The sequence below is a fragment of the Phoenix dactylifera genome, chromosome 2, assembly GCF_051530095.1.
Source record: "Phoenix dactylifera cultivar Ajwa chromosome 2, Ajwa_hap1_PhDact_Kaust_v1.1, whole genome shotgun sequence".
NCBI classification, from domain to species: domain Eukaryota; kingdom Viridiplantae; phylum Streptophyta; class Magnoliopsida; order Arecales; family Arecaceae; genus Phoenix; species Phoenix dactylifera.
In genome coordinates this window covers 38,062,199-38,077,592 of record NC_143191.1, presented here as the reverse complement: position 1 = coordinate 38,077,592, position 15,394 = coordinate 38,062,199, and the positions used below count along the sequence as shown (strand labels likewise).

The 15,394-nt window shown below is 37.8% G+C and overlaps 1 protein-coding gene and 1 pseudogene across 2 annotated transcripts; one reads left to right on the top strand and one right to left on the bottom strand.

The window, feature by feature from the left end:
* The first annotated feature begins 1,831 nt into the window (after positions 1-1,831).
* On the top strand, positions 1,832-10,717 carry LOC103695832 (pyrophosphate--fructose 6-phosphate 1-phosphotransferase subunit alpha-like). Its single transcript, XM_008777256.6, has 19 exons — positions 1,832-2,076; positions 3,067-3,239; positions 3,387-3,499; positions 4,360-4,434; positions 4,518-4,631; positions 4,726-4,793; positions 5,049-5,132; positions 5,571-5,624; positions 5,985-6,065; positions 6,260-6,353; positions 6,427-6,500; positions 6,638-6,748; positions 6,850-6,894; positions 6,985-7,041; positions 7,343-7,447; positions 7,525-7,641; positions 7,801-7,904; positions 9,288-9,453; positions 10,240-10,717. The coding sequence occupies exons 1-19, from the start codon at positions 1,987-1,989 to the stop codon at positions 10,366-10,368; spliced, it is 1,854 nt and encodes a 617-aa protein (XP_008775478.2). The 5' UTR covers positions 1,832-1,986; the 3' UTR covers positions 10,369-10,717.
* A 2,059-nt stretch (positions 10,718-12,776) lies between these two features.
* LOC103695835 (mediator of RNA polymerase II transcription subunit 18-like) lies at positions 12,777-15,378 on the bottom strand (annotated as a pseudogene). The gene is made up of 6 exons (XR_015975462.1): positions 15,293-15,378; positions 14,080-14,148; positions 13,649-13,748; positions 13,509-13,566; positions 13,074-13,424; positions 12,777-12,981 (listed from the first exon to the last, which is right to left on the bottom strand). The product of XR_015975462.1 is annotated as a mediator of RNA polymerase II transcription subunit 18-like (transcript).
* Between the last annotated feature and the right edge of the window lie 16 nt (positions 15,379-15,394).

The following is a 15,394-nucleotide window of genomic DNA, read 5'->3' as shown; positions in this document are numbered from 1 at the left end:
AAAAAGAACAATAATAAAAAGCAACAAATATAATACAAAGAGCAAGAACAAATTAACATATACGGCATAAATTAATAACTCGATATCTAGTACACCAACAAACATACGAGATTTCAAAGTTTCATATGGCGATAAATTGATCGACATCTAAGTAGTTAAATCACTCCTCTACTTTGAGGAGGTTTCATGGTTGACTTTGTCAAAAATTTTGGTGGTCTTAATACCACTCTCAAACTATTGAGATTTTAAACAACGACACTCTTTCGTAGCCAACAAATGGTATCTATTAGAAGAGGCTAAATTTGTTGTAACCATGTAGATATCAACTGCTTGGATTCCAACCATAAGTAAATATCTGTATGAGTTAGCCCTTCTCGTCTCATGGCTTTATAAATCACATTAGTTTGCAGACATTACATATGTTATTATTTTCTATGAGCCTGTTTATAGACCAAACAAACCCTATATTTCGACAGCGAGAGAGAAGCTTCTATTCGAGCATCAGATTTTTTTTTTTTTTTTTTTTTGTATCTTTTTCATTCCTTTGAAGGATGGCTCATACTTGTCGTTTTGCAAGAGGAGAATAAATGTGACAAGAGGAATAGGTGGGATCCATGACGTCTGACGCCTGGGTGGTGCGCTCGGTGGCGAATCGGGCCACCGCGTCGAAGGTTTACAGAGATCGTAGATAGAATAATTTTATCCCCACTGAAGAGCTTTTCTTTGATGACCTTTCGGTGGCCACCCCAACTTCTATTTTTTAATGTTTTTTTAATATTGTATTTCACGATGCAGGTGGTTTTTAGCTCCAAGGTTGACAGAAGAAACGAAACTATTGCATGATAGCAATAGTATAGAATGGTTTAAACTAAAACAAAAAAAAAAAAGGAAAAGAAGGGAACAGCAGTCCTCACGTACTCAAAATATATAAAAAAACAGCAACAACGCTTTTGCCAACAGATTTGAGCCACCCGGGAACAGCATGCAACAATGTTTTGACCCATAGAAACCGACCGCCAAATCTGAAGGTTGAATCCTCGAGGGAGGGGGTGGTGGTTTGAGTCAAGGGTGCAAAATGGGTCGGGTCAAGAGTTTGATTGGCTGGTGTTTGCAAAATGGGTTCAGAATGGATTAGGGGATAATTTGTTGGAACGATTCATGCAATGGATCGAATCTTAAACATGTAGTTTGATGCATGAGGCTCCAAAAATTTAGTATTAGCTCAACTTGATCTCCATAAATTATTGAAAATCTAAGCTTTAGCGAAGTCATTTTCCAACTTAACGATGAATGATTTTACTATCGATATATTCATTTTATGGCTAACCCATGCGGCCAAGCAGCTCGTGTTGGTCCGAATCCATGAGCCCTGACAGGCTCACAAACTTGTGTCCAACCATGCTCATTAAGCTAGCCATTGTCATGCCATAATCTTCAAAAAGAAATCATACAAAACCACATTATAGGGACCCTGGATTCATGACAGGTTCGTAACCTTATCCCATCCGGCATGCATATCCCTCAAGATAAGCTCTTCACCATGACCAAGGCTCATTTCTTCTGAAGGTTAAAAATATCATGTCGGAGCTTGGATTCTGCCCCACTTTATCACAGCTTGGACCACCGAGCGCTCACCAACCGGTCCGACGAGGGACCCCGGTCCAACTCGTCGTGGTTCGTTCGAAACCAGTTCGAACCGTTCGGTCTAAATTTGTAGAGGTTGACGTACGGGCCACGCAAACCGAGTCGGAAACCCGTCGAAAGAGAGAGCCGTTGAATCCGTGCAGGTGAGTGGCATTGTCGTGGAAAACACCAAAGTACGTGGGCATTTGGTAGTCCTAAGGAGAAAACCGGTGGCGGGGTCGAAAGTATCGCCCGCGGGTACTGCTACGGTTTCTCCGATAAGTAGAGGCCAGAAACACTGGTAGGGGGAAGACGGTGATAGAGATCGAAGAGAAGACCGGAGAAGAGAAGGGTAGGGGAAAAATGAATTCGGATTTCGGCGTTCCCCGGGAGCTCTCTGAGCTCCAGCAGAAGAGAGCTGAGTACCTTGCCGAGCTCCCTCCTTGCCTTCAGGTCTCTCCTCCTTTCCTTCTCTCTCTACTTCTTGTTCTTCTCTGGCCATTGCTTTTCTTCAATATCGATCGAGAGATTTCCTTCTCCTTCTGATCTGTCTCTTCTTACGGGTTGATTCGATGCTGGTGCTTTATTTGCTTGATTTTTTTGTTGGAGTTGTTTCATTCTGGTGATAGAACTGTTTGGTACTCTGCTCGGTTACCGGCTCAATAGTCGTTTGGATTTGATGATTGTTGCGAGGAGATCGGTCCTGGCCCCTTTTGAACGGTCGGGGTCTCAATTGTTTTTTTAGTATTTTGTGGATTGGATTTTACTGTAAAGGAGCAAACTTGGAATTGCTGCACAGCTTATACTTTCCGGTCTTGAATCTTGATGGTTTAGATTAGTAGGTTGCATGGTTTAGGAAAAGTGAAGCAAGTCTTCTTCTTCTTCTTCTTTTTTGAAGGAAAAAATGATGCCTTTAAGTGGGATTATGGGTTTCCCGTAAAGCATCAAGTTAGGTGCCAGTTTCTTTGTGTTTCATGTTATGCTGATCACCTGGATGTAAATATTTTGACCAGTTAGCAGTAGCAGAAATTTAATTCATGCCATATATACATTGTCTTTTTTTATCCTTTCCCTTTTTTTAATTTCTGTGCTCAATATTTTTGGAACATTTTTTTGCTGGCAGCAAATTCCAAGCATCCACATCGAATGACATATTTAATGAGCTCGTGTCTGATTCTAGTAATTTTGGACTTGTTCATAACGTTGATTTGTATAACTGGCATGTGGCAATGATAAGTTGGTTGAATTTATGCATGGTTATTAAGACTAGATGAAAAGTTTTTTTTTTTCTATATCAGAATATGATCTGAATCCATGGGTTTCGAGCTATCAGTCCGAATTATTTTACATTGTTTTTTTTTCAAAAGTCCGATAATTGCCATGCTGTTATCTTATTTGACTTATTTTTTTCTAATTTGTGTTTATTTTCATTACAATAAACAGGGGACAACGGTGAGGGTAGAGTTTGGCGATTCAACTACCACTGCAGATCCATCTAGCGCGCATGTTATCAGCCGGGCCTTTCCACACACATTTGGGCAGCCGTTGGCTCATTTCTTGAGGGCAACAGCAAAGGTCCCTGATGCTCAGATCATAACAGAGCATCCACCTATGAGGTCTGTATTCATCTGTAACTTGTCATTTTAGCATATCTTTAGCTTGGGACGCATCAACTTGGTAGTCATTATGAACAACAAATTGTTGTTATAACATTTCGATTTATGTGTAGTGCTGAATTTATAGGTCTGAATGGCTTATTGCAGGGTTGGCATCGTATTTTCTGGGAGACAATCACCAGGGGGACATAATGTTGTATGGGGCCTTCACAATGCTCTCAAAATTCACAACCCTGACAGTGTTTTGCTTGGGTTTCTTGGTAAGCATGTTTAGCAGCATTCTCTTTAGTCATACCTTCTCCTTAAAGTTCACTTACTCCTAGTTAGATAAGCTGTCATGGTGTCATTTCTCTCTGTGTATATTCGATTCGGCTGCCACAGACAAGAATACAACAACGATAGAAGTCGAGTAGCTTGTTTTTATTTTGTACTCTTTATTTTATGGATGGAAGGGCCTGTAGGCAATCGGCTACACAACAATGGGTAGCCCTCCCCTGAGTAGCTAGTTAACACTTGTGGATTGCTTAGTTTTTAAGGAACTCTGCAGGTCTATCAATGGCATTAGTTAGGATTTGTGACGACTTGTTTGGCAAGTGTGATGGAAGTGTTTGGGGCTGGATTGCTACCTGTTTGTCATTTCTGATAATAGTTATGTAGTAGTCTTACTAATGTTGATGATTCTTCACTGCCAAGCTCTGAGCATCTTTATGCGCCTACCTATAAGGTATTGGTGAAATCACAGAAATGAAGTTACGGGTTGATACAATATTTGAGGGATCAGTGATATGAAATAAAACTAACGAAAGAGCTGCCAATGCAGGGAATAGGGATTTTATCTTCTGATGTATTACTAGTTTGCCAGCTCATACTTAGACTTGTAAATGTGTGTAAAATTAAATCCCAACAAAAGAGCAACTAATCAAATATTTGTTCCTATAGTCATCTCGCATTCCCACTTTCATGTCAATTAGTCCATCTGACCAGTTGTCTTAAAGAGTGTAGGATAAACATAACTTGGAGGCCTAAATTGCTACTAGAGATATGACCTGATTGATCTTTTGTTGTGAAAAAAATGTCTGTCAATATTTCTTCTGCTGATTTCTCTTGTCTGCGGGGACAGGTGGCACTGAAGGTTTTTTTGCCCAGAAAACTCTGGAAATCACAAATGATGTTCTTTCTACGTATAAAAACCAAGGTTTACCAAGCTTAACCCCTCTTCTTTTGTCTCGGTAATGTTGGTAATTCTTTTAATTTACATTAAATTTTCGTTTTCTGAAGGTGGTTATGATTTGCTTGGTCGAACCAAAGATCAAATAAGAACAACTGAGCAAGTTAATGCTGCAATGACTACATGCCGTGCTTTGAAGTTGGATGGTCTTGTTATTATTGGAGGTATCCCACTAATTCATGTAGGGAGTTCAATATTTGCCACCAGACTAGTAGTTTAGTTTCTTATTTGTTTCCTTAATTATTTTTTCTTTAAAAGGGGTCACGTCCAACTCTGATGCTGCCCAGCTTGCAGAGACCTTTGCTGAGTCAAAATGTCCAACCAAGGTACATTCACAGATATATGCATTACCTAAAGAGTCATTTTTTGTTGTATGTTTAGTCTATGTGCATTTTTCTTTTGCGTACATCTAATATCTGTAAACTCTATGCTATTTCCTTCTTACTTTTTGTGATAAAGTTGCTATGTAAACTGTAGCTGAATGGTGCAGATGTTTTCAGGCAATAGTAGTTTATGATTTCTTCCCTTTATGTCTATGTAAGCTTGTATTTTTCCGATGACTGAGAGAATTTTCTGGACAGGTGGTTGGCGTTCCTGTCACATTAAATGGGGATCTGAAGAATCAGTTTGTTGAAACAAATGTTGGATTTGATACAGTATGCAGGGTACGACTCCAGTGATACCATTCCATATACACATCAAGTTAGCATGATCTAACATGTTTCTCCCTTTTTTTTTTTTGGAATTCTAATTATTTCACTTTATATGCTTATGCACTATTGCTTTTGGACATAATACTCTGTTGAGTATGGTGATTTATCACTCGTGGTGGATGCAGTTCCAAACTCCAATAGGACTTGAAATTCATGATTAAATCAGCAGTTTATCTAAAACTGGGAAAATGGATACTTCATAAATATGGGAAAATGGAGTCTTGATACAATATCGATCTGTTTTCATTACTAATGATAATTGTTATTATCAAGTAGCAATTTCCATTATTTTTTCTCATAATCTTTGAGAAATTTAAAAAAAGTGGATTGACTTTTCTTTACTATTTTTTTCCTTTGTCTGAAGCTTATATTTTTGCTTTCTGATTTTAGGTTAATTCACAACTCATAAGCAATGTTTGCACAGATGCTCTCTCCGCACAGAAGGTATATATCATGATATCCTGAAGAAGTAAACTATATTTCTTTTAAATATCCAGCTAGCAGCTATGGCTTAGTTAGACCAGTTAGAAAATTCCTATCATGCTGTACTTATGGCATTGATGTTGTGGGTACAATGACCTTTTTTAAGTGTTCGATCGGTGATCAAAGAAGTTGGAGATGTTTATTTGCAGTGCTTATGTAACTAAACATTTCTCAATGGTCAAAGTTTTTCATTTTGCTTGTAAAACTTTGGTTACTCAGAAGATCATTCTGGTGGCATGAACTGTATATGATTTGTGTGATTTCACAATTTTGCATTGAACATCTTTTAAGCAATCAATGATTTCCATTTGCCTTTTGCAGTATTATTATTTCATTCGCTTGATGGGTCGCAAGGCATCTCATGTGGCTTTGGAATGTGCTCTCCAGTCACATCCAAATATGGTTTGGCTTCTTATCAGAAAAAAAACTGACAAACAGAATTTCATTTCTGATAACACATAATAAATGTTTCTTGATGAAAGAAATAGTGTACTATGTATTTTTGGTAAAGATTTCTTATGGAAAAATAATTTACATATTAGCTTTTCTATTAATGCTGTGTATACTTTCCTTGCTTTGCTTCGATATACTCTCAGCTCATCTTAGGTGAGGAGGTGGCTCTGTCAAAACTTACTATATTTGACATAACAAAGCAGATCTGTGATGCAGTCCAAGCCAGAGCAGAAAAAGGTTGGATGCAACTGGTTATACTTGTTTAATGACTAATTTGTTCTTTCTGATGCATTATATGTTTTTGGTGCAGACAAGTATCATGGTGTCATTCTTATTCCTGAGGGTCTTGTAGAAAGCATTCCGGAATTGTATGCGCTCCTTCAGGTAGTTTCCCTTGTTATATATACGAACTGCAGCTTTAGGACTTGCACCATGGTTTTTGACATCGCTGAAAGCACATATCTTATGTGAACTCTGTTTCACTTTTTGAACTTTTGATCCTATCATTGTAACTTCTTTAGGAAATTCATGGTCTCCACAACCAAGGTGTTTCTACAGAGAATATTTCTTCACATCTTTCACCTTGGGCATCTGCCTTGTTCGAATTTTTGCCTCCTTTCATCAGGAAACAGGTCATTTCCTCCCTTTTCTATGAATTAGAAAATATTGGATAAAATCATTTCTATAACATGCCTGAATGTCAGTTTTGCTGATAAGCTGTTCAATGATGCAGCTGCTGCTTCTTCCAGAATCTGATGACTCTGCACAGCTGTCCCAGGTAGATGTGCTTCAAGAGCAGCATTTTTTTGTAATGAAGGCCTACAACATTTTGTAATTTTATGTTTTGGTTTAATATCTTCCTGTTCAGATTGAAACAGAGAAACTTCTAGCCCAGTTGGTGGAAAAAGAAATGAACAAGCGTATGGTAGGTTCAGTTTCTCCCCTATTTAGTGACTATGCAACATGGAGAGTATTTCACACCTAATATATTGCACTTAGACTGACAGAATTTGCTAAGAAAACTTTTCTTTCGTGCTCCAGGTTGCACGTTACCTGCACTATGAAAGAGTGCACTATTGCATTTCTTTAATTTGTTGTGTTGTTTTGTACAACATTTTGTATAGGGGCTGAAATTTGCTTGTGCTCTATATCTATGTCGCGTCTTTCTTTGCTACTCCTTCCTGAGTTAATCTTTAAGTGCACTAAATAGTCTAATGTTTTTCCAGAAAGAAGGCACATATAAAGGAAAGAAATTCAACGCTGTCTGTCACTTCTTTGGTTATCAAGCTCGGGGATCCGTACCATCCAAATTTGATTGTGACTATGCATTTGTAAGTTCTGGCAAGAGTACTTTCTGTTGTTGTTTTATAGTTATTCTGCAATCATTATGTTATCCTTATATGTGCAGGTTCTTGGACACATCTGCTATCATATTCTAGCTGCTGGTTTGAATGGATATATGGCTACTGTAACAAACTTGAAACATCCTGTGCACAAGTGGCGATGTGGTGCTGCTCCACTGACGGTGGGATCTTTGTGCTCTTTTTTTTTTTAAAAAAAAATTAAGCTAAAATGATTTATTTTTGAAATTATGATACATCTGCAAATGTAAAGTGGGAAAGGACTGGACAATATTAAAATATTCAAGTATATCATGTCTGACAGTACATATTGTTTCTTGCAGGCAATGATGACTGTGAAGCGATATTCACGTGGTCCTGGATCAATACCTATTGGAAAACCTGCCATCCATCCTGCTTCAGTTGACTTGAAAGGAAAAGTATATGAGTATGTTCCCTTTACAACTTCTGACTGATTTTTTGGTTGCTTTCTTTTCTGCATTTTGACCAAAATCAGGCTCTATTATTTATTAATTTATAGCAGCCATAGTTGCTGATAAAAGCATAGTTCCTCGCCATCCTTTATTTTCTTTTTCTGCGTGGTTAATTGTTCTTTAGCTTAACATTTGGAAGATGGTGATCGGTTGGATCTTGCATGGATCCAGATTTATACCTGCAAAGACTCAAAAATCTGAATCCTGATCCGCATCGACCAATTTTCAGACCTATGTTCTTAATGAGGTCCATTTTGTCATCAGATGGAGTTTTTTTTTGGGTTTAATTTTACTTGGGTCTAGGGAAAGGGATCTACTTGCTTATCAAATTAGAGAGTAGGAAAGCAAGGGACGGCTATCGTTACTATAGAAGAGCATGATACTGTGTTCTTCTTCCCTCGCAGCTTCTGATGGGCGAAAAGATCACAATTAGCAACTTGCCGAGAGAATGGGTTATCCAAGTACAGATCTGGCCATGGAGGGTTAGGCTTGATTCATCCACCTGTGAATGCAGATGGATTTGAATTCCTAATTGTGAATTGGCATTCAGTTGCTGCATTACACATAAATGGAGAGCAGAAAGTATTGACCCCTCTTCCCCAGCTCTCCGCCACAAGGATGGCAAACCGCAGTGGAGCGTATTTTGTAAATCTACCAAACAAGTAATCCAATGGCCAGTCTGCCCCATTGCCACTTTGTATGTGGTTTGATGGGTCAGGATTGGGTGGTTGGTGGGTGCTCATTGCGATGCGATCCTAAAGATTCACAACTAAAGCTAAGAGAGATATTGGTTCATATTCATACAAAACTTTAGAAATAAATATTATGACCATTTGAACCATGTTGTGTGTGCATGTGTTTGTGTGCTGGGCTATTAGACCCTTGAAGATCTAATACGGATTAATAAGCTCTTGTATCCTTATGAGATCTGTGATATTAACTCTGATATCAACTAAATAGTGTGTCATGTGGATTGGAAGCATAACCAAAAGTTTGAATTATATGTTGATTGTGTTGCTGGGTTATTGGCTTCCATTGCTACACTATATGTTAGTCTTGATTGGTGTTTGGATGCTGTTTATGGTCATAAGAAACTTTTATGGATTATTGGCCTCCATTGCTACACTGCATGTTAGTCTTGATTGGTGTTTAGATGCTGTTTATGGTCTTTAAAAACTTTTATGCTTTTCCTTATGGGTTGTTTTAAGAGCTAAAATTTTTTAGTTATTATTTCCAAATATTGTTAATGAGAATTCTGAAATTTTTTTTATATATAAGTAGCCCAACTTTTGGCAGTGCTAATGATGATTATGTTCGTTTCTGGCTTTGGATTTCAGGTTGTTGAGACAAAAGGCACCTAGTTTTCTGATGGATGACTTGTACAGAAACCCAGGACCACTTCAATTTGATGGTCCGGGTGCTGATGCGAAGACTTACACATTATCTGTTGAAGATCAAGATTACATGGGCCGAATCAAAAAGCTCCAGGAATACCTTGATAAGGTACTCATATTGACTTCTATGTTCGAGTAGTTTTGCTTTCCCTTTCCCTTAACTTCAAGTTGCAAATCAATTTGCTTCTTGGGTCAAATTAGGGTTAGTCACAGGTTTGCAAAGCTTTTTAATTGCATGTCATATTATTGATCCTTTATTCTCGACATCATTTCCATGCCCCTTAGTTTCACACTCCATTTTTTTTTTCAGTCCTATGTTGCCACCTTCAAATGCTCCTTCCTACATCAGTTCTAATACATTAGTTTCCTACATCTTCAAATTTGAGTCCGCACTCTTCTCCGTACTGGCCATAGTTCGGCATGTATTTTTCTCTTTCTTACTTGCATGATTCAGTTCCTTTTTCACATGATTGCATGTGAGATGGTGGGACGGATAAGAAATTTGAGCGACAGTCGCTCACCCAAAGGTCTCTTTATTTGTCGGACATAAATCATTGATACACCATTTTGGTTGATTGGTTTAACCTAGACCTTAAAGTAGTTGGCTAGGAACTCCAATGCAGTTCCTTTTCAATGATCTCCATCAAATATTGCAACCTCTCCAACATATCTGTAGCTTTATGAGACCCTGTCCGCAATATTCATGTGATCTAGCATTAGTTTTCTAGATGCTGCCTCGGCCACCTGCATGTCGATATGTAGCTTTAGATACTCCAATTATTGGGTTGTTCTGCTGCTTAATGCTCCTAGTTAAATTTACAGCTCTCATGCATGCACCACCCATGGGCACACTGTGTTTTGCCCTCAAATTCTTATATTTCTTTTGTATGTGCAGGTGAGAAGCATTGTGAAGCCTGGGTGTTCACAGGATGTGCTGAAAGCTGCTCTAAGTTCCATGGCCTCTGTGACAGATGTGCTATCGGTGATGACCGCTCCATCATTCCATAGCCAGCCACCTCTTTGAGTTGCGGAAGCATCTTCAATGGAGATCTACCAGTGACCTGTTCTGTTCATTTCCTTCAACATAATCTACATAATCTTCTATTTTTCCATCAAGTCAGTAATGGTATGAAGTCAGGATCATTGGCATCCTCAACATTCAGCCTACTTGTATGTCTATGCTACCGCGGGCCTCCTGGCATTTTCGACGTTGGTGAGTTCTTACAATGAGTCTGTTTATGCAAAATAATGACACAAGCAAACAGTGTCAAACAACTGTGATTTGAGCATTTGCTTCAGCCAGATGAAGTTCCATGTATTTAATTATAGACACAGCAGGGAATGTAGGCTTCTGAAATTTTTGGGATGTTGAATGGTGATGCGTCGTATAGCTGCAGTGCTGCACTGAGGATAGCTGCTCTTATGATTAATTGGCGTGCATCATTGTAATCCATATATTTACATATATACATGCATATAGTCATGGTAAATGCATCCTTAATATATACTTGTAATGAAATATGTGATAGCCTAATGTCCTCCACATCTTGCTTAAGAAATGAGAGACAGCAGTTTGTTTCTAGAACTAACAAATATTTTTTTTATTTATTTTTGATAGAAGGAATTTACTTGGTCCCATTGCTGAACTTATTTCAGACCACTCCAAATGGTCGTCAGGCGTGAAGAGAAACACGCTTCTGAATCGGATAATTAATAATTTATCCACAACCTGATAGGTGGGTGTGTTCTTGCAAGGAGGCTATCAATGTCTCTTTGGACCACATTCCCCAACAGAAACCCAAGTAAAAAAAAGAGACAAAAAAGGTGCCATTTCCAATCTTTTCATTTCTAAATTAACTATGGGAAGATAGGCCGAGCCTGTACAAGCTCTTACTTATAACAATCGTGATATCCTGCTGAGATTATATTCTTTCAGTAAATTGCAAAAACCATCTTAGCTTTATATTTATTATATTTACATTCAATAATTTATAAAATCTACATTTACACCCAGCTAAATTGGTGGAGCTAATGAAACTACTTATCTCATATAAAAAATTGAAAATATCTTTAAATGTAGTGGAGGGTATATACGTTTTCTTATGCCGTCGGTTTGCTGTTATATCACTTCAGGTTATTTTTTAAATTTTTTCTGATATATCATTTGGATTCTATTTAAGGTTAATGATTTAACTAATATTCTGTTAAATCATAGGTTGTATTAGATAAAAACAAATATAGATTTTTCAAACTGTTAGATATAAGTGTAATTTATTCCTAAGTTTAGAGAACTTTTTGTAATTTATTTTTTTTAGATGATAAATCCCAGTTGAGATTTTTGATATGGACAGCTTGATAATCTATCATAAGTTGTTTATACCAACTCAAATGACCAGGTCTACCGGTACAAATCCTGGACCCGGTCCAATTTATACTTTCCAATTGGAAGATCTACCAAACACCTGCTTTATAATTTCTTTGCTCTTGACAATGTTCCATTGATAGGCCGTCTGCTTATTGTTTCCTAGTCACCTTCAATCCAAGGTGTGACAATTAAGATCCTTAGGGCAGAAGCCAAGTGCAACCTCCCTTGGTTCCATCTTTGCCATTTAAATACAAAAAGAAAAAAAATGCACTAGATGTCAAATTAAAGCAATAACTATCTCCCTCCCTCCCTCCCCTCCACTCTCTTCTATGTGAATTGGTCTATTTTTTTGGCGTATTGTTCTACATTCCACACGTTCAAGGCATAAGTTAAGCAATGAAGCAGCAGCAACTACGTGCTTACATCTGATGCTGGGTCAAATTGCATCAAGAAAGCTTGCATTTTATAATATTTTAAAGCTAACATGGATATAATATCAATCTTAAGACTATTTTTTTTTTTGAAGTTAAATATGGGCTTTATAGTTCAAAAAAAAAAAGAAAAAGAAACATCCAACCTATTCCCATTGTTGAAGTATCATTTTCTCATTTCCTTTGGACTGAACACAATAGAATCTGCCATCCAGAGGTTCTGATTGTAATTACCTTGTCCACTGGTGGCACATTTAAATCTTTTCTTACATTCCATTTAAATGAGATCAACTTTATGTCACCAACTCTCAACTTTGACATCAATCATCTATTCAATTTTAAAGAAAGAAAAAAGTGAGAAAGAAGAGACAACAGATACTCAGATATGCGCATGTATATTCCTACCACTTCCCTTCTAGGACAAGGGCTAAACTAAAACACTAGCTTGGAATCTACAAACACATGAAGTATGAAATGAAGTTTGAAGCATCTCCTGTTCTTTTAATAAGACATTTAGGTAAGCCAGTCTAGTTTACATTTCTGTAGCAATTATTTGAAGAAAACCTTATCCAGTCATCTAAAATTATTGTTTATGTACTTTCAACAATCATAGATGAACGGAAAAACCCTTCGATGAAACCAGAAGACTGCTCATGACAAGATACATTACAAGCTGATGTAAATGTTTAGTTTAGCATCCAGACATCAACTATGAAGGGATGCCTCAAGGCACATCAACTATTAAGGTCTTACCACCACTATTTGACATAAGCGAAGCAGCAGCAGCTGCTGCTCCAGGAACAATACCATTGAAACACTGCGGTTCGAAAGATGCAGGAGCCTGCAGCAAACGAAATCCTCATTAAGATATAATCATTCAGACATCTTATGATCAACAATGACATGGAAGGGTATGCTTATGGAGCCAGATACTCGCCAAAAGAAGTAACAGCAGAAATGACTCCCCTATGGTTTTCGGCTGCAGCAGGGGCTGCGATTTCAACCCGTTGGATGCCCGGAGTAACAGGCACAGCTTCATCAGTGGTGTGACAGTTTGGCACTTTACCGGCAGAAGTCACAATAATAGTTATCTGGGCTCCTCCCTTGAAATGGAAGGCAAAAACCATCTTCAAAAGTTCATGGTCTAACTTGTAACCAAGGGACTAAAAGAAGCACAGCACATTATGACCCACTTTGCTTTCCACTATCGTTCGAACTAAAACTGAGATCTGGTTGGCACCGGCACCGGCACCTCTCATGGCACCCCCAACATGCTGTAGAGTCCTATGCAATCAGAAGACTCAGTCATTCAGGTTAATTTGAAAGGACAAGGAAGTAATGTTGATAAGGTGACTGTGAAAGCTCTACTAAGAAAGTGCAGGCTGTGTTCAATCACACAAAAGACGGACATCAGAGGGCACCACTCCTATAAAACAGAGAGGCATTTTTACATGAGTGATTGACCGCTGAATAAAGACATAATGAATTCACAGTTGCAATATACTCACCAAGGTTTGGTCCACTTTTTATGCACAGCTCATGTACCCTGACACATTCTTATGGAACACCACACTGGTCCTGAAGAAGAATCTCCACAGCCTCAAAATGCTGAAAACAGACCATTATTATGACTCATGTTTCTTGTGCCACAAAAAAAAGAAAAAAAAGGTGTAATCAAATTTTCAATCAATAAAAAGAAAATCTAGGTTTCATAAACCACTAAGCTGTCTTGCTGTTGCTATTGTTCCAACTTAAAACATCAAATATCTTGGAACTTAGTGTTTCTTTCATTTCATATCAAATACTTTCCAAAGCTGAAGCTTTTTATGTAAATGAATTAGTTAATGCTTGTTCAAATAGGGAGTTTTTTGCTTTTGCCATGTCATGCAAGTAAACATGGTGTAGAATAATCAAACAACAGTAGTAGCATAGACAATGCCTGTGACTCAATTATCCCTTGAGCTATGCAATCCATTTAACTTCTTGTTACTCCATCATTCCTTTCCTTCTACAAATAAAACAAACATCATTATAAAATTGCAATCTCTTTTATTACAGTGAAAAAGGGTTTAGAAAATATGCATCATCTTGTATGAAACGCCAATAAAATATTCTACAGGTTAGTTATGATTCAGATAGAAAACTCTTCTGATTATCTGTGTTTTCTGCATAATGCACAGGAATTAATATGGGCAATAAGTTTCAGGACTGGAGTTAACCTTTCCAGTTTAGAACAACCTGCTACAGTCTTTATCTGCTCTAAATCTTTCTTTCATTTTGTAAACAATGGAGGTATTTTAAAAGGATGTAAGAGTGCTAATGAGCTAGGTGAATGCTAGGATTGCTCCAAAACATAACGCCTACTAAAAAAGGTTGCTCCACTAGTAAGTGAACTGCCAAGAACCATTGTCATTTTTATGTAGATGGACTAATCGAATTCCATCACTCAACTTTATTAATCTCATCAAATATGATGTGTGAAGCCATGCTTTCCTGTTCTGTTCAGTACTGACATTGCCATAGTCATTTGTCACAATTTCAGTCCCAGCTCAAGCTTGCTCTTCAAATAATTCAAGTATGTGCACAAGTCTCTGCCGAATTTAATTATTTTCCACCAATATTAGACATTTGCAAAAAAGAATCTGCTAATGCTCAAAGTTTCCCCATGGAAACAAATGTTCCTTTCATCTCCTCATCATGCACATTTTTCAAATCATCCTTTCAGCGCATAGTTTTCCCAAAGGTATACTTTTTTGATCTTATCTTACTTTGCATCTCCCTTATAACACAAACACGACCCCCTCTCATATTGTTTTCCAGTCTGAAATTTATCTTTTGTTCTAAATATTTTATACATTCAAGTAGCACTTATCTACGTCACAATATTAAATAGAGAAAATACGCATCACCCACGACAAAAGTAGGAAAAAAACAAGAAAAGAGAAAAAAAAAATTATGTCTGCAGCCGCTGAGGCATTTCGTCAAACAGTTCGCATTAGAGAACAAGAACATGCAGCCCATGAAACGATACATTTTGGGTTTGTGCCTATATACACTGTCGATGCTTAAATCCAACAATAGAGCATAAATCCAGAACCGCTTTCATAAAATAAGACAAAAACCGCCAAATTCTTCCGGGGTAAAATGACCACCTTTGAGGCGGAGAAGAAAGGCTTCCACCCCCGACACAGCTCGTTCCTAGGAGCCGCCTACTCCCCGAGCCCGACTAGCCTTACGGCTTACGGTGACTCAAA